Source organism: Oncorhynchus clarkii, chromosome 31, assembly GCF_045791955.1.
Source record: "Oncorhynchus clarkii lewisi isolate Uvic-CL-2024 chromosome 31, UVic_Ocla_1.0, whole genome shotgun sequence".
Classification (NCBI taxonomy): domain Eukaryota; kingdom Metazoa; phylum Chordata; class Actinopteri; order Salmoniformes; family Salmonidae; genus Oncorhynchus; species Oncorhynchus clarkii.
This window is the reverse complement of record NC_092177.1, coordinates 11,511,089-11,534,123: the sequence shown is the minus strand read 5'-3', so window position 1 is coordinate 11,534,123 and position 23,035 is coordinate 11,511,089. Positions and strand designations below refer to the sequence as shown.

The window sequence follows — 23,035 nt, the reverse complement described above, 5'->3', positions numbered from 1 at the left end:
GGTTGGCCTAAAGTGACTTGGCCACTGTTACCCTCTACTGATGCTGCTGGCCACTGTTAACCTGTACTGATGCTGCTGGCCACTGTTAACCTGTACTGATGCTGCTGGCCACTGTTAACCTGTACTGATGCTGCTGGTCACTGTTAACCTGTACTGATGCTGCTGGCCGCTGTTAACCTGTACTGATGCTGCTGGCCACTGTTAACCTGTACTGATGCTGCTGGCCAGTTCAGCCAGTGATACTATGATAGCTTTAGGCTTCCGGCTTTAGGCAGAGCAGCGGCAACAGACAATACTACCCTGTTACTACACTGTTATTAACATGAGAGGAGCTGAAAGGAGAAGGGAGAAGGGGGGAGAGGAGAGAGAGGACAGGAGCTTGGAGAGGAGGGAGGAGAGGAGGGAGGAGAGGAGGGAGTGGCGAGAGGAGAGAGAGGAGAGAGAGGAGAGGAGAAGAGGGAGGAGAGGAGAGGAGGGGAGGGGAGGGGAGAAGAAAAAGGAGGGGAGGAGAAGGAAGAAAGGAGAGAGGTGAGGAGGGAGTGGAGAGAGGAGAGAGAGGAGAGAGAGGAGAGGAGAAGAGAAGATAAGAGAAGATAAGACAAAAGAAGATGACAAGAGAGGAGAAGAGGAGTTTATTGAAATGAAAGCGAGGCGTCAGCATTAGCAGCTAATCCACTGCAGTGAGGAAGCTTTCTCTTTCTGCCTGGGGTCTGTGGGCTTCACTAGTCTGACTGGAGAAGGGGGGGGGGGGACATCAACAAACACATCTCTCCCTCTCCTTTATCTCTCTGGCCATCAACAAACACATCTCTCCCTCTCCTTTATCTCTCTGGCCATCAACAAACACATCTCTCCCTCTCCTTTCTTCTCTGTGCATCCCCCCATCTCTCTCTCACCCCTCTCTCCATCTCCACACCCTATTTTCTTCTCTGTGCATCCCCCCTCCCCCATCTCTCTCTCACCCCTCTCTCCATCTCCACACCCTATTTTCTTCTCTGTGCATCCCCCCTCCCCCATCTCTCTCTCACCCCTCTCTCTATCTCCACACCCTATTTTCTTCTCTGTGCGTCCTCCCCATCTCTCTCTCTCACCCCTCTCTCTATCTCCACACCCTATTTTCTTCTCTGTACATCCCCCCCATCTCTCTCTCTCACCCACACACTGTCTATTTAACTCACACTTAAAAAGGCTTTCTAAAGATAGAATCCTGAAGATAAACAGGAAACACACAGTGTCATGGCAACAGCATGGAACTGACAACAAACACTGTTCAACTCCAGAATGGTTGTGGTGGCAAAATACAGAGTTCTACCTCCAGCTGTGTGTGTGTGTGTGTGTGTGTGTGTGTGTGTGTGTGTGTGTGTGTGTGTGTGTACACTTCCAGCTCATTAACCGTTGGACTCAGAGTCTCTCCTTCAGATAAGATTCCTTGGGGCCCCGTCTTCATCAAAGGGCCTTTCTCTGAGATACTGGGTTTGGGCCCCAAAGCATTCTTTATGTGTGTGTGTGTGTGTGTGTGCCTGTGTGCGTGCGTGCGTGCGTGTGTGTGTGTGTGTGTGTGTGTGTGTGTGTGTGTGTGTGTGTGTGTGTGTGTGTGTGTGTGTGTGTGTGTGTGTGTGCGTGCGTGCGTGCGTGTGTGTGTGTGTGTGCCTTTTTCTTTTCTGAAATAACAGTGACTACCTCCCAAAGGACCATGGCCTATAGATGGGTTGGTTGTTTAGCAACAAAACCGACAGGTGCGTAACTATGGGACAGAACAGACAGGTTTGACTTACAGTTGACTGTAAACTATATTTCATCTCCAATATTTATTGAAAACATAAATAAAGTTGCACAATGTGCACTTGTCTCTCAAATACATCGTTACACTTGTTGGTTAGCTAGCAAATGTATTTTAGCCATATTAGCATAGACCTGAAAGTCAAAACACCTCAAACCAAGACATGGTATCAAGAACAAGATCAAACGAGCTGAAACAAGACACTTATGATTACATTTTGTAAAAATCTATATTTAAAAAAATAGCAGAGACCCTTATCCAGAGAGGCTTACAGGAGAAATTAGGGTTAAGTGCCTTGCTCCAGGGCACATTGGCAGATTTTTCAACTTGCCGCCTCGGGGATTTCAACCAGCAATCTTTCGGTTACTGGCTTAATGCTCTTAACCGCTAGGCTAACTGCCGCCACATGGCAGATTCTTGTCATTGTTGCTAGCTATCTGGCTATCCAGAACCATAACAACACACGACCTTCTGCCCCTTTGAAGCGCGGACATCGCTTTTGTGACGTTGTCAGCTAATCCGTCTATAGGGAATAGGGTGCCATTTGGGATGCACTCAGTGACTTATGACTGAACATGCTAACAGTCTAACAGGTTAACGTGCTAAAATGCTAACAGGCTAACAGGCTAACATGCTAGCATGCTAACATGCTAACAGGCTAATATAGTGACATTACAGGATATGGTGGGCAGTGACTCACGATGTTGACTTGTAGTGGACCAGAGCCTGTTCTGAGCAGTCTCCTCCTGCAGCTGCCAGCCTCTCCATCACCAAGACACACTGAGGATGACTGGGAGTCTGCTGTAGGGGACAGACACACAAACAGTTCAACCGCCACACACACACAAGCATGCATACACCAACATGCAAACACTGACACAGGCAGGCAACCCCCCCCCCCCCACACACACACACACACACACACACACATGTAGTACCTGTGTGTCCCGGGAACAGGGCCAGAGTGGTGAGGGTGCTGGGGGGGAGAGGGAGGGAGTGACACCTCTGAAGAGACACTCTGAGGGGGGGCTCTAAAGGTGATGCCCCCAGGGGACGAGACAGGACCTGGAACACACTGGACAGTTACGCAAGCACACACGCACACACACACACGCGCGCAAGCAAGCACAAACACACACCCAACGTCTCTCACATACAGTATGTATGACCCCCAGCAATACATCTTCTTTTCTTCTCAGTATAGAACATTTAAACCCCACAGTATATTCTGGTGCATTGGTTCTGATGTATCAGACAACCTTGTGATATGAATCATTCCTACCAGTCAGGTGATACAATATGAATCATTCCTACCAGTCAGGTGATACAATATGAATAATTCCTGCCAGTCAGGTGATATAATATGAATCATTCCTACCAGTCAGGTGATACAGTATGAATCATTCCTACCAGTCAGGTGAATGAGTCTCCAGGTGAAAAGTTCAGAGGGTGAGTTATTATAATGAGGGAATAATGAATGGACAGAATGTAGCGGTGATGCAGAAAATTGGCCACGGACAGAGGAAGAGTGAAAGTGAGAAAGTGAGAGTAGAGAGAGAGAGAGAGAGAGAGACAGAGAGACAGACAGACAGAGACAGGGAGACAGAGAGAGAGAGAGAGAGAGAGAGAGAGAGAGAAACAGAGACAGGGAGACAGAGAGAGAGAGAGAGAGAGAGAGAGAGAGAGTAGAGAGAGAGAGACAGACAGAGACAGGGAGACAGAGAGAGAGAGAGAGAGAGAGAGAGAGAGAGTAGAGAGAGAGAGACAGACAGAGACAGGGAGACAGAGAGAGAGAGAGAGAGAGAGAGAGAGAGTAGAGAGAGAGAGAGAGAGAGACAGATAGAGACAGGGAGACAGAGAGAGAAAGAGGGAGAGAGAGAGAGTAGAGAGAGAGAGAGAGAGAGAGAGAGACAGACAGAGACAGGAAGACAGAGAGAGAGAGAGAGAGAGAGAGAGAGAGAGAGAGAGAGAGAGAGAGAGAGAGTAGAGAGAGAGAGAGAGAGAGAGACAGACAGAGACAGGGAGACAGAGAGAGAGAGAGAGAGAGAGAGAGTAGAGAGAGAGAGAGCGAGACAGACAGAGACAGGGAGACAGAGAGAGAGAGAGAGAGAGAGAGAGAGTAGAGAGAGAGAGACAGACAGAGACAGGGAGACAGAGAGAGAGAGAGAGAGAGAGAGAGAGAGAGTAGAGAGAGAGAGAGAGAGAGACAGACAGAGACAGGGAGACAGAGAGAGAGAGCAGAGGAAGAGCAGCTAAAGGAAAGGCCATAGGAAATGGGCCATAGGGTGCAGCATTATTGTAGAGTAGGAGTGTATAAATACAGTGCGTGGTATGGTTGATTCATTAGGACTACAGCCTATATTTAACTGAAAGTTGGCAGAGACTACTGGTCAGTCTCCACACACACTCCCACTTTCATTCTCTCAGCAGTGGGATAGTGTGTGTGTGTGTGTGTGTGTGTGTGTGTGTGTGTGTGTGTGTGTGTGTGTGTGTGTGTGTGTGTGTGTGTGTGTGTGTGTGTGTGTGTGTGTGTGTGTGTGTGAGGTCTTACTCTGTGACTCTGCCCAGGGTGTATCTCCATGGTAACGGAGGGCTCTATGACAGAGCAAGGCCTGGCCAGACCGCCTGTCCGTCTCTGCCCCGGAGAGAGGTGCATCATGGGACCAGGCCTGCGTCTGTGCCGGCACAGAGAGCCCCCCTTGGCCTGCTGGGTAACGGCAAACACACAGCCCTCTGGGAAGGGACTGCAGACTCGGAGGTCGACCAGGGCTGAGGAGGGACGGGGGCGAGGGTGGGGGGGCTTGGGAGGGTCAGGGGTCTTCACTGGACAAGAACAGGACTGGACTGACTTGGGTCTCTTCAAAACACTGCCTGATAGAGCTCCCTAATCAATCAATCAATTAATTAATCAATAAATCCATCAATTGAGCAATCAATCAATCCATCAATCTGGTTATATAAAACATTTCCATCTAACTCCATTCACAACCCTGATTTCCATAGTTAGTTTCCATTTTATTTTCTTTAGAGGAGAATCCACTGTTAGACCAAGCCCAGTATTACTCCACAGGAGAATCCACTGTTAGACCAAGCCCAGTATTACTCTACAGGAGAATCCACTGTTAGACCAAGCCCAGTATTACTCTACAGGAGAATCCACTGTTAGACCAAGCCCAGTATTACTCTACAGGAGAATCCACTGTTAGACAAAGCCCAGTATTACTCTACAGGAGAATCCACTGTTAGACCAAGCCCAGTATTACTCTACAGGAGAATTCACTGTTACACCAAGCCCAGTATTACTCTACAGGAGAATCCACTGTTAGACCAAGCCCAGTGCAGTACAGGAGGGACTGACATGTCCTGACTTGCTGTGAGAGAGAGACCAGAGGGGAGATCAGATGAGTAATCTGAACACGGTGTGGAGGGAGGGAGGCGTGTGTGTAGCTGCAGTTAGAGTGTGGGCAGTCTCACACACACACACACACACACACTGTTTTCCGTTGCACATATTTGCACTACAACTCCTGATTTTACTAACGGACGACTGGAAAATGAGTTGACCAGCTGAGCCAGGTGCTCTGGAGCTGGAATAGAATTACATATCTGGAATGTCTAAGGGAGCCATGGGGAATGGGTTTGAATAGAATACATATCTGGAATGTCTAAGGGAGCCGTGAGGAATGGGTTTGAATAGAATACATATCTGGAATGTCTAAGGGAGCCGTGAGGACTGGGTTTGAATAGAATACATATCTGGAATGTCTAAGGGAGCCGTGAGGACTGGGTTTGAATAGAATACATATCTGGAATGTCTAAGGGAGCCATGGGGAATGGGTTTGAATAGAATACATATCTGGAATGTCTAAGGGAGCCATGAGGACTGGGTTTGAATAGAATACATATCTGGAATGTCTAAGGGAGCCGTGAGGAATGGGTTTGAATAGAATACATATCTGGAATGTCTAAGGGAGCCGTGAGGACTGGGTTTGAATAGAATACATTTCTGGAATGTCTAAGGGAGCCGTGAGGAATGGGTTTGAATAGAATACATATCTGGAATGTCTAAGGGAGCCATGGGGAATGGGTTTGAATAGAATACATATCTGGAATGTCTAAGGGAGCCGCGAGGAATGGGTTTGAATAGAATACATATCTGGAATGTCTAAGGGAGCCATGGGGAATGGGTTTGAATAGAATACATATCTGGAATGTCTAAGGGAGCCGCGAGGAATGGGTTTGAATAGAATACATATCTGGAATGTCTAAGGGAGCCGTGAGGAATGGGTTTGAATAGAATACATATCTGGAATGTCTAAGGGAGCCGTGAGGACTGGGTTTGAATAGAATACATATCTGGAATGTCTAAGGGAGCCATGGGGACTGGGTTTGAATAGAATACATATCTGGAATGTCTAAGGGAGCCGTGAGGACTGGGTTTGAATAGAATACATATCTGGAATGTCTAAGGGAGCCATGGGGAATGGGTTTGAATAGAATACATATCTGGAATGTCTAAGGGAGCCGTGAGGAATGGGTTTGAATAGAATACATATCTGGAATGTCTAAGGGAGCCGTGAGGAATGGGTTTGAATAGAATACATATCTGGAATGTCTAAGGGAGCCGTGAGGAATGGGTTTGAATAGAATACATATCTGGAATGTCTAAGGGAGCCATGGGGACTGGGTTTGAATAGAATACATATCTGGAATGTCTAAGGGAGCCGTGAGGACTGGGTTTGAATAGAATACATATCTGGAATGTCTAAGGGAGCCGTGAGGAATGGGTTTGAATAGAATACATATCTGGAATGTCTAAGGGAGCCATGGGGAATGGGTTTGAATAGAATACATATCTGGAATGTCTAAGGGAGCCGTGAGGACTGGTTTTGAATAGAATACATATCTGGAATGTCTAAGGGAGCCGTGAGGAATGGGTTTGAATAGAATACATATCTGGAATGTCTAAGGGAGCCGTGAGGAATGGGTTTGAATAGAATACATATCTGGAATGTCTAAGGGAGCCGTGAGGAATGGGTTTGAATAGAATACATATCTGGAATGTCTAAGGGAGCCGTGAGGAATGGGTTTGAATAGAATACATATCTGGAATGTCTAAGGGAGCCATGGGGACTGGGTTTGATTAGAATACATATCTGGAATGTCTAAGGGAGCCGTGAGGACTGGGTTTGATTAGAATACATATCTGGTATGTCTAAGGGAGCCGTGAGGACTGGGTTTGAATAGAATACATATCTGGAATGTATAAGGGAGCCATGGGGAATGGGTTTGAATAGAATACATATCTGGAATGTCTAAGGGAGCCGTGAGGACTGGGTTTGAATAGAATACATATCTGGAATGTCTAAGGGAGCCGTGAGGAATGGGTTTGAATAGAATACATATCTGGAATGTCTAAGGGAGCCGTGAGGAATGGGTTTGAATAGAATACATATCTGGAATGTCTAAGGGAGCCATGAGGACTGGGTTTGAATATAATACATATCTGGAATGTCTAAGGGAGCCATGGGGACTGGGTTTGATTAGAATACATATCTGGAATGTCTAAGGGAGCTGTGAGGACTGGGTTTGAATAGAATACATATCTGGAATGTCTAAGGGAGCCATGGGGAATGGGTTTGAATAGAATACATATCTGGAATGTCTAAGGGAGCCGTGAGGACTGGGTTTGAATAGAATACATATCTGGAATGTCTAAGGGAGCCGTGAGGAATGGGTTTGAATAGAATACATATCTGGAATGTCTAAGGGAGCCGTGAGGAATGGGTTTGAATAGAATACATATCTGGAATGTCTAAGGGAGCCGTGAGGACTGGGTTTGAATAGAATACATATCTGGAATGTCTAAGGGAGCCATGAGGACTGGGTTTGAATAGAATACATATCTGGAATGTCTAAGGGAGCCGTGAGGACTGGGTTTGAATAGAATACATATCTGGAATGTCTAAGGGAGCCATGGGGAATGGGTTTGAATAGAATACATATCTGGTATGTCTAAGGGAGCCGTGAGGACTGGACTTTCAGAAGTAGATTCCTATGTTTTTTAGGACCAGATTTCCTGGTGTGTTTCTGTGTGGAGGAGACAGGAAGGGGCAGGAAAGACAGACTACTGTTGTCTAACGAACACTCTCCACACAGAAACATCTGACTCTACACTCTCCACACAGAAACATCTGACTCTACTTCCTCTTCTGGCCAACAGATGGGGCAAAAGAATACCCACAATACACCCTCTGTAACAGACACACCCTCTGTAACAGACACACCCTCTGTAACAGACACACCCTCTGCCTCTGTAACAGACACACCCTCTGCCTCTGTAACAGACACACCCTCTGCCTCTGTAACAGACATACCCTCTGCCTCTGTAACAGACACACCCTCTGCCTCTGTAACAGACACCCTCTGTAACAGACACACCCTCTGCCTCAGTAACAGACACACCCTCTGCCTCAGTAACAGACACCCTCTGCCTCTGTAACAGACACCCTCTGTAACAGACACACCCTCTGCCTCAGTAACAGACACACCCTCTGCCTCAGTAACAGACACCCTCTGCCTCTGTAACAGACACCCTCTGTAACAGACACACCCTCTGCCTCAGTAACAGACACACCCTCTGCCTCAGTAACAGACACCCTCTGCCTCTGTAACAGACACCCTCTGTAACAGACACACCCTCTGCCTCTGTAACAGACACACCCTCTGCCTCAGTAACAGACACACCCTCTGCCTCAGTAACAGACACACCCTCTGCCTCAGTAACAGACACCCTCTGCCTCAGTAACAGACACACCCTCTGTAACAGACACACCCTCTGCCTCTGTAACAGACACACCCTCTGCCTCAGTAACAGACACACCCTCTGTAACAGACACACCCTCTGCCTCAGTAACAGACACACCCTCAGTAACAGACACCCTCTGCCTCTGTAACAGACACACCCTCTGCCTCAGTAACAGACACACCCTCTGCCTCAGTAACAGACACCCTGTGCCTCAGTAACAGACACACCCTCTGCCTCAGTAACAGACACACCCTCTGCCTCAGTAACAGACACACCCTCTGTAACAGGCACACCCTCTGCCTCAGTAACAGACACACCCTCAGTAACAGACACCCTCTGCCTCTGTAACAGACACACCCTCTGCCTCAGTAACAGACACACCCTCTGCCTCAGTAACAGACACCCTCTGCCTCAGTAACAGACACACCCTCTGCCTCAGTAACAGACACACCCTCTGCCTCAGTAACAGACACACCCTCTGCCTCAGTAACAGACACACCCTCTGCCTCAGTAACAGACACACCCTCTGCCTCAGTAACAGACACACCCTCTGCCTCAGTAACAGACACACCCTCTGCCTCTGTAACAGACACACCCTCTGCCTCAGTAACAGACACCCTCTGCCTCAGTAACAGACACACCCTCTGCCTCAGTAACAGACACACCCTCTGCCTCAGTAACAGACACACCCTCTGCCTCAGTAACAGACACACCCTCTGCCTCAGTAACAGACACACCCTCTGCCTCAGTAACAGACACACCCTCTGCCTCAGTAACAGACACACCATCTGACTCTGTAACAGACACCCTCTGCCTCTGTAACAGACACACCCTCTGCCTCAGTAACAGACACACCCTCTGCCTCAGTAACAGACACACCCTCTGCCTCTGTAACAGACACACCCTCTGCCTCAGTAACAGACACACCCTCTGCCTCTGTAACAGACACACCCTCTGCCTCAGTAACAGACACACCCTCTGCCTCTGTAACAGACACACCCTCTGCCTCAGTAACAGACACACCCTCTGCCTCTGTAACAGACACACCCTCTGCCTCTGTAACAGACACATCCTCTGCCTCAGTAAAATACACACCCTCTGCCTCTGTAACAGACACACCCTCTGCCTCTGTAACAGACACACCCTCTGCCTCAGTAACAGACACACCCTCTGCCTCAGTAACAGACACACCCTCTGCCTCTGTAACAGACACACTCTGGCTCAGTAACAGACACACACTCTGCCTCTGTAACAGACACACCCTCTGCCTCTGTAACAGACACCCTCTGCCTCAGTAACAGACACACCCTCTGCCTCAGTAACAGACACCCTCTGCCTCAGTAACAGACACCCTCTGCCTCAGTAACAGACACACCCTCTGCCTCTGTAACAGACACACCCTCTGCCTCTGTAACAGACACCCTCTGCCTCAGTAACAGACACACCCTCTGCCTCTGTAACAGACACACCCTCTGCCTCTGTAACAGACACACCCTCTGCCTCTGTAACAGACACACCCTCTGCCTCTGTAACAGACACATCCTCTGCCTCAGTAACAGACACACCCTCTGCCTCTGTAACATACACACCCTCTGCCTCAGTAACAGACACACCCTCTGCCTCTGTAACAGACACACCCTCTGCCTCTGTAACAGACACACCCTCTGCCTCAGTAACAGACACACCCTCTGCTTCAGTAACAGACACACCCTCTGCCTCTGTAACAGACACACTCTGGCTCAGTAACAGACACACCCTCTGCCTCTGTAACAGACACACCCTCTGCAACAGACACCCTCTGCCTCAGTAACAGACACACCCTCTGCCTCAGTAACAGACACACCCTCTGCCTCAGTAACAGACACACCCTCTGCCTCAGTAACAGACACACCCTCTGCCTCTGTAACAGACACACCCTCTGTGAGACTTACGTGAAGTATTTAGATGATTGCTGTAGTTTTTCAAAAGCAAAAGAATGACGAAGGTTAAAAAGGTTAACATGGTTAACAATGAGACAATGTTGTCATGTAATAGTTATGTAATAGTTACATGATCACAGGATCTGTTAATGACGTAAAAGGAATTATTGATTTGATGGGACTGATTAAAATGAGGCGATGACTTACAATAACACATAATGTAATCATTACCAGGCACAGATTACAAGGAATTTACAACTATTTGAATTCCTTATCAGCTGAACGGATGTATTTGCAGTCACTTATAAAAGTGTTTGTGGCAAATTTGCTGCAGACAAAATAGAGTGTCGCAAAATGTTGCCAGAAGTTTGCAAACGTTTGTCACTTGTGATGAATCTGCGGCAAACCTTTGGCAACAGTCATATGTATTTCCACTAGTGGTAAACAGTTCACTAGAGCTCCTTTCTGGCAGACAAGTCTCTCAAGATTCTATTTGAATCTGTGGCAAACCTGTGGCCAAAATATTTATTGCCAGTAGTGGCAATCATGTTTAACGGAAGCCGTTTCGAGTGAACACATGAATTCCAAGACAAGTAACTGTTGATGAGCAATCAAGGTGATTAGAACAATTTGTTGGAAAATTAAAACCAAGCTAGCTACCTACAAAAGTTGTCCGGTGAGTATCTAACTTATTAATAAACTTGATAATACATATTAAAATGACATTAACTAATTGATGGCTAGTTAGCAATGGAATGTATTATGGGATAGAATGATAAGAGTTATTTTATTTTGGAATTGAACAAGTCAGTAAAAACAAACGATGTTGTCCTGTCTGAGTTGGCGCCCCCCCTGGGTTGTGCGGTGGCGGAGATCTTTGTGGGCTATACTCGACCTTGTCTCAGGATGGTAAGTTGGTGGTTGAAGATATCCCTCTAGTGGTGTGGGGGCTGTGCTTTGGCAAAGTGGGTGGGGTTATATCCTTCCTGTTTGGCCTTGTCCGGGGGTATCATCGGATGGGGCCACAGTGTCTCCTGACCCCTCCTGTCTCGGCCTCCAGTATTTATGCTGCAGTAGTTTATGTGTCGGGGGGCTAGGGTCAGTTTGTTATATCTGGAGTACTTCTCCTGTCTTATCTGGTGTCCTGTGTGAATTTAAGTATGCTCTCTCTAATTCTCTCTTTCTCTCTTTCTTTCTCTCTCTCTGAGGACCTGAGCCCTAGGACCATGCCTCAGGACTACCTGACGACTCCTTGCTGTCCCCAGTCCACCTGTCCGTGCTGCTGCTCCAGTTTCAACTGTTCTGCCTGTGGCTGTGGAATCCTGACCTGTTCACCGGACGTGCTACCTATCCCAGACCTGCTGTTTTCAACACTCTAGAGACAGCAGGAGTGGTAGAGATACTCTGAAGGATCGGCTATGAAAAGCCAACTGACATTTACTCCTGAGGTGCTGACTTGCTGCACACTCGACAACTACTGTGATTATTATTATTTGACCATGCTGGTCATTTATGAATATTTGAACATCTTGGCCATGTTCTGTTATAATCTCCACCCGACACAGCCAGAAGAGGACTGGCCACCCCTCATAGCCTGGTTCCTCTCTAGGTTTCTTCCTAGGTTTTGGCCTTTCTAGGGAGTTTTTCCTAGCCACCGTGCTTCTACACCTGCATTGCTTGCTGTTTTGGGGTTTTAGGCTGGGTTTCTGTACAGCACTTTGAGATATCAGCTGATGTATGAAGGGCTATATACATACATTTGATTGGATTTGATTTGACGTGTTGTGTTTGTTGACAAAAACCGATTTGTTGATCCAGGGAACCCCCCCCCCCCCCCCCCCCCCCCATTTGTACTTCTTGTTTACACATGGAGGAAGCTTACCAAACCAGTAATTAGACCTCTTTGCCTTAGCTGTTGATGTTTTTTTTTTTTTTTTTTAGCCCTGTTATTGAAAAAAGCTTCTCACTTTTCGATTGCTTTTTTACTGGTTTCAGTTTTGGATTTCATCACTAGGTGGAGACATTGACCATAGTACCCCACACCCTGACCACCAACCTGTACGGTTACCACACACTCTCTCATTAGCACCACCAGCTGAAGAGAGCTTTGTCCCTAATTGTCTTCCCCATGCCCTATGTGAACTTTCCCATTTCCTAAGTGATTATGCTGAAGAAGGCCATTAAAGGCCAAAACGTCAATATTTCAAACTTGACTAATAAAACTAAGATTTGTTTATGGTGAGCGAGCTTTGCACCTTTTCCTGTCCAATGATGTTTACAGATTTTTAGGTTGCACCTCAACTCATGTTGGTTGAACACCCTCTACTTCTTTCCAAATGGGAATAGAGTGAACACATTCTATTGATACCAGTTTCAATCTGTCAGTGCCATTGACTGGCTAACACTTGGCTAGCGCTTAGCTAGCTAGCTAACGTTAGCTATCATATTTTTGCACAATTAATGTGATAGCTAGCTAACTAAGGATTTACCTAAACACTTATACTGTATTTTCTGTTGAATACGTTGCTGTCTTTATTACCAATACGCATTTCAATATGCTAGTGTCACTGTTCAATAGTATTTTAGCAAGCACACCAGCTAAGATAACAACAATATGAGGTATTGTTCTCATAAATGTAGCCCATACAGTCATCCTTTCTAACAATTAGATATTTCGTTGTTTTAAACTATTGGCTAGCGCATCTTGTTCACGTGTGTTTTTCCTTCTCTCTTTCTAGAAGTAATCAGTTACAGGGCAAAATGACAGATTGAGGCTTTCAATCAAACTGAGGAAACATGTGCACCAGGTCAAGCATTCAGGATTCAGGAAGAAGAGACAACTAGTAGACAATGATGAAGTCCCCAGTCTGGATGGAATATCATAACTAGTTTAAGAAACATCTTGTATACTGTGGCTCTCTAGGAACAGTTGGCCACACATTAAAACATAGATTTAGTAGGCCTAAGTCCCAGTTTATGCTAACTACATCGTTTGTTTATAAAGCATTTATACAAGGCAGAAACGTTGTTTCCCTGCTGAAAAATATATAGAAGGCCAGTTTCAGTGAGAAGCATCGCAACATGCATAGAAATACGCATAGCAACATGCATAGAAACACGCATAGCAACATGCATAGAAACACGCATAGCAACATGCATAGCAACATGCATAGAAACACGCATAGCAACACGCATAGCAGCACGCATAGCAACACGCATAGCAACACGCATAGTAACATGCATAGCAACATGCATAGCCACACGCATAGCAACACGCGTAGAAACACACGTAGCAACACGCATAGCAACACGCACAGCAACATGCATAGTAACATGCATAGCAACATGCATAGCCACAAAGGCAACTTTGTAACAGCTGACCCAGTTTTTCCAAAGCCAAACCCGCTGGGTCCAGCCGCTGAATCTACCTTTTAAGATACTAAAATCTAAAATGTTTTCAGTATGCTAATGTTGATTTTGTTTTGTGTTTTCTGATTGTTTCAGTTCATGCATTCAACAAGCTTTGGACGAATGACTTCCATAGACCGTCATCTCCAAAGTTCACTCAAAAAGGCAATAGTTGTGAACTGGGCTTGATTTAGTTGTTGTTGTCTTAATTATCTACATTTTGTTAATTATCTTTTAAACATCCATTGGTTGAAAGCATTTGCTGAATTATCACTCGGCTCATGTAAATTCTGTAGTGCCCCTTTAAACATCTCCATAGTGTTCACATTGTAGCTACATAAACATATTAAATAAACTCTTTATTTGGGAAAGATCCCGTCTTTGCTCGTTTCTTCATTAGCAAATTTGGATTTATTTGTATATTTTAAGATATTGAATACATGTTGCACAATCGAGAGCATCCTGGCGGGCTGTATCACCGCCTGGTTCGGCAACTGCTCCGCCCTCAACCGTAAGGCTCTCCAGAGGGTAGTGAGGTCTGCACAACGCATCACCGGGGGCAAACTACAGGAAGGCCATAAAGATCATCAAGGACATCAACCACCCGAGCCACTGCCTGTTCACCCCGCTATCATCCAGAAGGCGAGGTCAGTACAGGTGCATCAAAGCTGGGACCGAGAGACTGAAAAACAGCTTCTATCTCAAGGCCATCAGACTGTTAAACAGCCACCACTAACATTGAGTGGCTGCTGCCAACACACTGACACTGACTCAACTCCAGCCACTTTAATAATGGGAATTGATGGGAAATGATGTAAATATATCACTAGCCACTTTAAACAATGCTACCTTATATAATGTTACTTACCCTACATTATTCATCTCATATTCATACGTATATACTGTACTCTATATCACCGACTGTATCCTTATGTAATACATGTATCACTAGCCACTTTAACTATGCCACTTTGTTTACATACTCATCTCATATGTATATACTGTACTCGATACCATCTACTGTATCTTGCCTATGCTGCTCTGTACCATCACTCATTCATATATCCTTATGTACATATTCTTTATCCCCTTACACTGTGTACAAGACAGTAGTTTTGGAATTGTTAGTTAGATTACTTGTTGGTTATTACTGCATTGTCGGAACTAGAAGCACAAGCATTTCGCTACACTCGCATTAACATCTGCTAACCATGTGTATGTGACAAATAAAATTTGATTTGATTTGATTTGATTTGATTAGTATATTTAGCATGTTTAGTTCTCCCTGTGAGAAGAAAGTTAATTTAAAGTTAATTTAAAGTTATATGTGATTGGGTTTATGAAGATACAACATTTCAACGTTGTTAACACACAGTAACCAAAAACCGGATCTCATTTGCATATTCATGTTCGCCACAAGTTTCCCAGAATTGTTTGCCAGAAGTTTACAAGTTTTTTAGATAAGGGATTTTGAACATACAACAGTTTTCATGTTTATCATCAACATACTCACCTTAAATACTTCTAGGTGGCAGTTTCCTGCTGGTTCCCTAGTGGCTACGATCTCTCCTTCCCGTAACTCTGATTGGCCGTTTGGAAGGTGTGTCTGCTCTGAGACAGTTAGAGCATCCTTGGAATCCAGGTAATTTCCTGAGTGTCCCTCTCCTCCCTCCCCTCCCTCGCTTTCTCTCTCTTCCACTGTAGACAGACATTCTAAGGGATCTCTGTCTACCTCTGTCTCTCTCTCTTTCTGAGTCTCTCTCTCCAGCCTTGAGTGTGGCTCGTGATTCTCTACTGTGGCTACAGACGTGTGCCGCGTCTGTCTCTCTGTCTGTCTGTCCGTCTGTCTGTCCGTCTGTCTCTCTGTCTGTCTGTCCATCTGTCTGTCCGTCTCCAATGAGGTCACACACACCAGGCCGTCAACGCTTGGTGAGTCCGGACTCACCCTCCATGCCTTCAGCATCACCTGAGGAGACCGTCTGCCTATTAGAGGAGGGGGTGAGGCAGGGTCACAGGCAGGGGAGCGAGGGGGGTGAGGGGTCAGGGGTGAGGCGGGTGTTGGGGGACATTCTGGGTGGTCCTCACTGCGGAGGGTCAGGGACACACTCTGGACGTAGTCCCCCAGATGCTGCCCTGCTCTGGGGGAGCCCAGCAGCGACCGCTCCCCTCCCTCCTCTGGAGGAGAGAAGGAGCGCGAAGACGTCCGCCATTTTCTAGCCGTCTCTGCAACGTTGCTGAAGAACTTAATCAGACCCCCAAAATGTCCGCCTTTGCTGTCAGAGTGCTTTGGAGCCACTGGTTGAAAGTCCCTGACGCTCTCGAAGTCCACCGAGCCGTAGTCAGAGTCCATGGTCTTGTCCAGTGTGTGGAGCTCTGAGTCAAAACTCCTCTCTGAGTAGGCCGGGTTCCCCTTCCCCAGGACAGAGATCCTCCTCAGGTAACTCCACACGTCAGCTCTCTTAGATCTCTTCCCACCCAGCTGGACCTTGGGGCTGCCCCTCACACTCTGCTCCTCACACACTCCTGCTGAGGTACTGTTACAGTTAGAGGAGTGGTTGGCCTGAGCCTGCGCCTGGACCTGAGGTCTCTTGGAGTAGGAGATTCTCTCTGTGGGCTTAGAGCCGTTCTGTGTAGGAGGCTCCACTAGTGAGTGAAGATGGTGTCTGTCCAGGGTAGCTGTCAGATCAATGTCCTCAAATGAGCAGTCGAACTCGGCGGTGTGTCCGGCATACGAATGCCTCTTTGCACGGTGGCGGAGTGTGCTCCTACAGGGGTGCAGGCCGGGCGAGGGGAGGAAGTCCCGGCAGAATGAGTCGTCCTCCATCTCTCCATCTCTGAACTTAGTGCTGGACCCAGACATCTTCCCCACCCTCCCCTTGAAGACACCCGGAGAGCGGAGCTTCTTGATGGAGCGGACCTTGTCAGCGAAGGACAGTTTAGGGATGAAGGCCTCCTCTCCAGGGAGGATCATGGAGTGAGGTCTTCTGTTATCCAGCTCTGAGGCCACTCTACGCCGGGTCAAGATCTTCCAGATGCCCCCAGTCGCTCTTGTTCTACGGTTGACCTCCGGGCGCTCCTTTCCAGGTGTCTGAGGGGGTGCCTGGGTGTCTGCCTGTCTATCCCCAGCCTCCTGCCACTCTCTCTGGGCTTGGCCTGGCCCCGGACCTTCTCCATGACCCTCTCCCTTCCCAGTCTCCTGGATAGATACGGTGCCAGTTTCATTCTGCACATCCAGAGACACGTTGAAGACTTTATTGACGAACCCGTTGGGGTCGTTGCTGTGGGAGGCGGGGCTGTCCATGTGTTCCATCCTCTCTCATCTCATCCTACTACAGCTCTGTCAGTTATCAGCTCCGTCGGCTATCGGCTCCGTCAGCTATCGGCTCTGTCAGTTATCAGCTCCGTCGGCTATCAGCTCCGTCAGCTATCAGCTCCGTCAGCTATTGGCTCCGTCAGCTATCGGCTCCGAACCGCACCATCTCTTTCACTCCCACACACACCTGGAGAGACAAAACACACAACACAACAATTTGTGAACTCTCTTATACTCACACACACAATTCAATTCAAATCAATGAAAGAACCCTGTATTTATCTCTGAGGTGCAATAAGAACCCTGTATTTATCTCTGAGGGGCAATAAGAACCCTGTATTTATCTCTGAGGTGCAATAAGAACCCTGTATTTATCTCTGAGGTGCAATAAGAACCCTGTATTTATCTCTGAGGGGCAATAAGAACCCTGTATTTATATCTGAGGGGCAATAAGAACCCTGTATTTATCTCTGAGGGGCAATAAGAACCCTGTATTTATCTCTGAGGGGCAATAAGAACCCTGTATTTATATCTCAGGGGCAATATGAACCATGTATTTATCTTAGAGGGGCAATAAGAACCCTGTATTTATCTCTGAGGGGCAATAAGAACCCTGTATTTATCTCTGAGGGGCAATAAGAACCCTGTATTTATCTCTGAGGGGCAATAAGAACCCTGTATTTATATCTCAGGGGCAATATGAACCATGTATTTATCTTAGAGGGGCAATAAGAACCCTGTATTTATCTCTGAGGGGCAATAAGAACCCTGTATTTATCTCTGAGGGGCAATAAGAACCCTGTATTTATCTCTGAGGGGCAATAAGAACCCTGTATTTATATCTCAGGGGCAATACGAACCCTGTATTTATCTTAGAGGGGCAATAAAAACACTGTATTTATATCTGAGGTGCCATAAGAACCCTGTATTTATATCTGAGGGGCAATAAGAACCCTGTATTTATATCTGAGGGGCAATAAGAACACTGTATTTATATCTTGTGTGCAATAAGAAAAACGGTGCTATTGTAAAAAGTTTGGAGACTTTGCATGAGTTCAACCAAACAAAGTCTTTATTCATAATATGTCATACAGACCTGGCCACACATCAGATACATCACATACAGTACAGAAACAGTACAGATACAGATACGATACAGATACAGATACAGGTACAGATACAGTACAGATACAGATACAGATACAGATACAGTACAGATACAGATACAGATACAGTATAGATACAGATACAGATACAGATACATATACAGATACAGTACAGATACAGATACGGTACAGATGCAGATACAGATACAGATACAGATACAGTACAGATAGAGATACAGTACAGATACAGATACAGATACAGTATAGATACAGATACAGATACAGATACAGATACAGATACAGTACAGACACAGATACAGATACAGTATAGATACAGATGCAGATACAGATACAGATACAGTACAGATACAGATACGGTACAGATACAGATACAGATACAGTACAGATACAGATACAGTACAGATACAGATACAGATACAGATACGATACAGATACGATACAGATACAGATACAGATACAGTACAGATACAGATACGGTACAGATACAGATACAGATACAGATACAGATACAGATACAGTACATATACAGATACGGTACAGATACAGATACAGATACAGATACAGATACAGTACAGATACAGATACAGATACAGATACGATACATATACAGATATGGTACAGATACAGTACAGATACATATACAGTACAGATACAGATGCAGATACAGTACAGATACAGATACAGTACAGATACAGATACAGACACAGTACAGATACAGTACAGATACAGATACAGATACAGTACAGATACAGATACAGTACAGATACAGATATGGTACAACTACAGTACAGATACAGTACAGATACAGATACAGTACAGATACAGATACAGATACAGATACAGATACAGATACAGTACAGATACAGATACAGATACAGTACAGATACAGATACAGATACAGATACAGACACAGGTACAGATACAGATACAGATACAGTACAGATACAGATACAGATACAGATACAGTACAGATACAGATACAGATACAGTATAGATACAGATGCAGATACAGATACAGATACAGTACAGATACAGATACGGTACAGATACAGATACAGATACAGTTCAGATACAGATACAGATACAGATACAGATACAGATACAGATACAGTACAGATACAGATACAGATACAGATACAGTACAGATACAGATACAGATACAGATACGATACAGATACGATACAGATACAGATACAGTACAGATACAGATACGGTACAGATACAGATACAGATACAGATACAGATACAGATACAGTACATATACAGATACGGTACAGATACAGATCTAGATACAGATACAGATACAGTACAGATAATGATACAGATGCAGATACGATACATATACAGATATGGTACAGATACAGTACAGATACAGATACAGTTCAGATACAGATACAGATACAGATACAGTACAGATACAGATACAGATACAGATACGATACAGATACGATACAGATACAGATACAGTACAGATACAGATACGGTACAGATACAGATACAGATACAGATACAGATACAGATACAGTACATATACAGATACGGTACAGATACAGATCCAGATACAGATACAGATACAGTACAGATAATGATACAGATACAGATACGATACATATACAGATATGGTACAGATACAGTACAGATGCATATACAGTACAGATACAGATGCAGATACAGTACAGATACAGATACAGTATAGATACAGATACAGACACAGTACAGATACAGTACAGATACAGATACAGATACAGTACAGATACAGATACAGTATAGATACAGATACAGACACAGTACAGATACAGTACAGATACAGATACAGATACAGTACAGATACAGATACAGTACAGATACAGATATGGTACAGATACAGTACAGATACAGTACAGATACAGATACAGATACAGTACAGATACAGATACAGATACAGATACAGATACAGATACAGACACAGGTACAGATACAGACACAGGTACAGATACAGACACAGACACAGTACAGATACAGACACAGGTACAGATACAGACACAGTACAGATACAGTGGAAATACAGTACAGATAGAGTGGAAATACAGTACAGATACAGATACAGTGGAAATACAGTGGAAATACAGTACAGATACAGATACAGTGGAAATACAGTACAGATACAGATACATTGGAAATACAGTGGAAATACAGTACAGATACAGTGGAAATACAGTACAGATACAGTGGAAATACAGTACAGATACAGTGGAAATACAGTACAGATTGCTGATTGCTGTTTGTGTAAGACTGGTGCATAAAGAGTGGAGTTCAAGAAGCTATGGATGCATCCTCAATGGCAGCCTATTTCCCACAGTGCACCACTTGTGACCAGGGCCCAACAGCAGTGGCCTATATAGGCAATAGGGTGCCACTTGGGAGAAGACCCTATCTTTCATAACGTGTAACACATGAACTAACATTGTAGTACATGGTCTTATAACACATAACATAGTAACGTACATGGTCTTACATGGAACATTCTATACATGCATACATAACTAGCAAACAATGTTCAGTATTTGAGATGAGCTAATGTAGGTTGACTTGAAACAAGGGAGTCTTTCATCTTGTGTGCTGTACAGTGGTCCCCTTAAAGTGAGTCAGCATTATTTAAACCCCCACCCCCATACCCCTCTATACCCCCGCGAGCCACATTAGCCCAAGTAATTATACAGAAGACAGCGGCACACGAACACACATACACCAGGATCCTGCGTTGCCGTGGAAACCGAGCTCTATGGAGGTGGTGGTGATGTGTGTGTGCAGCAGCAACGTTTGTGTGTTTTTGCATGCGTTTGTGTGTTTGTGTGTGCGTGTGTGTGCGCGTGTGTGTGTGTGTGCGTGCGTGCGTGCGTGCGTGCATGCGTGCATGCGTGCGTGTGTGTGTGTGTGCGTGTGTGTTGATATCACATGACATATCCCCTTCATCTGAGGAGGATGACTGAGAGCTTCCAGCCTCCATTCACTCTCTGTTCCACATATTAATGCACTATACTAGTCCATGTCATTTGAGACAGGACTATGCCCTATTAGCCTACGTTATGTGAACCTACAGATCCATCCCACAAGAGTAGTTAGGCATACATGTAGTCAGATACAGTATTATAAACTAATCTAGGAGGTATGGCTTCATGTAGTTAGATACAGTATTATAAACTAATCTAGGAGGAATGGTTACATCATGTAGTTAGATACAGTATTATAAACTAATCTAGGACGTATGGTTACATCATGTAGTTAGATACAGTATTATAAACTAATCTAGGAGGAATGGTTACATCATGTAGTTAGATAGAGTAGGCCGTCATTGAAATAATAATTTGTTTTTCACTGACTTGTTAAAAAAAGGTTAAACGAAATAAATAAACATCACGTAGTTAGATACAGTATTATAAACTAAGAGGTGTAGTTAGATAGGGTATTATAAACTAAGAGGTGTAGTTAGATAGGGTATTATAAACTAAGAGGTGTAGTTAGATTCAGTTTTATAAACTAATCTAAGACGTATCCTTCACTAGAAGTTAAACAATAGTCCAAGAATGTGTCAACTGTACTATATATATATAGTTTTATAATAATATGATTTAAAATGATACTATTCTATATAAATTATACTATTCTATATAAATGATACTATTCTATATAAATGATACTATTCTATATAAATGATACTATAATTACATATAGGCCTATATACTCTATAAACTAGAACAGGTGTAATTTATTCAATATTACTTGGATTAAAATAGGCTGTTATCAAATATTCATTAAATGGAGAAGAAAAAAATATAAGCCAACAAGACATTCTAAATATGAAAAATCTGCCTCACGTTATGTTTATTTATTGTTTTAAATTGGCCTGCAGAAACGTCAAAGTAAACTGAAGTGCATAGTTGATTAATAAATTAGGATAGGCAACGGTAAGAATCGGCTAGAACAGTTCGGAAAATTATTGTTTTCTCATCTAAGTAATTTAACCGATCCATTTAACAAGAATCTGTTTATAGCCTCTATGGCAATTTATTGACGATAACAGACGTAACAAGCAAGAAACGTTACGGAACATGCGTTTAGAAAATTGTTGTTACTTAACCAATCGGCTTTCAAGAGCTGAAACTCCTCAATAATTCTGGACAAAACGTCATCTTTCAATTACAGTAAATCGGATGCAAAAACAGCGGTTGACTTCCCACCTGGTAAACTTTTTATATCCATGAGTAACGCGGAAATTATGCTGTGGCGAGTTTTCAGGCGAAGTCTTTTGACGTGGGCTAAACTCCTTGGGTTCTAGAAATCCTCCTCAAAACTCTGAAATGTTCAAAGTTTTCTCTCTGAGCATAGAGAATGATGAACACTCTTGCCCTTTAAACTCAAGCAGCAGACGCCGACAGTCAGATGACAAAACGCTCTTACGCAGACAGTGGATAGAGGGACCGGCAACATATGATCAGCAGCCAGAGCGCAAAACACACACGCACTCGCATGCTCACACACACACACACACACACACACACACACACACACACACACACACACACACACACACACACACACACACACACACACACACACACACACACACACACACACACACACAATAGATGTATTGAAACAAATTACCTTGATAGACCTAGTTTCCTAAAAATATACTGTATA

At 44.7% G+C, this 23,035-nt stretch overlaps 1 protein-coding gene across 1 annotated transcript in view; it reads right to left on the bottom strand.

Moving 5' to 3' along the window:
- LOC139390812 (uncharacterized) overlaps positions 1-22,680 on the bottom strand; it is a 30,198-nt gene extending 7,518 nt beyond the window's left edge. Inside the window, exons 1-4 of the mRNA XM_071138215.1 lie at positions 22,473-22,680; positions 15,711-17,415; positions 10,058-10,352; positions 4,332-4,549 (exon numbers count right to left, since the gene is read on the bottom strand). Coding sequence (XP_070994316.1) covers positions 4,332-4,549; positions 10,058-10,352; positions 15,711-17,225 — 2,028 coding nt within the window. The 5' untranslated portion in view covers positions 17,226-17,415; positions 22,473-22,680. The remainder of the gene's footprint in view (positions 1-4,331; positions 4,550-10,057; positions 10,353-15,710; positions 17,416-22,472) is intronic.
- Between the last annotated feature and the right edge of the window lie 355 nt (positions 22,681-23,035).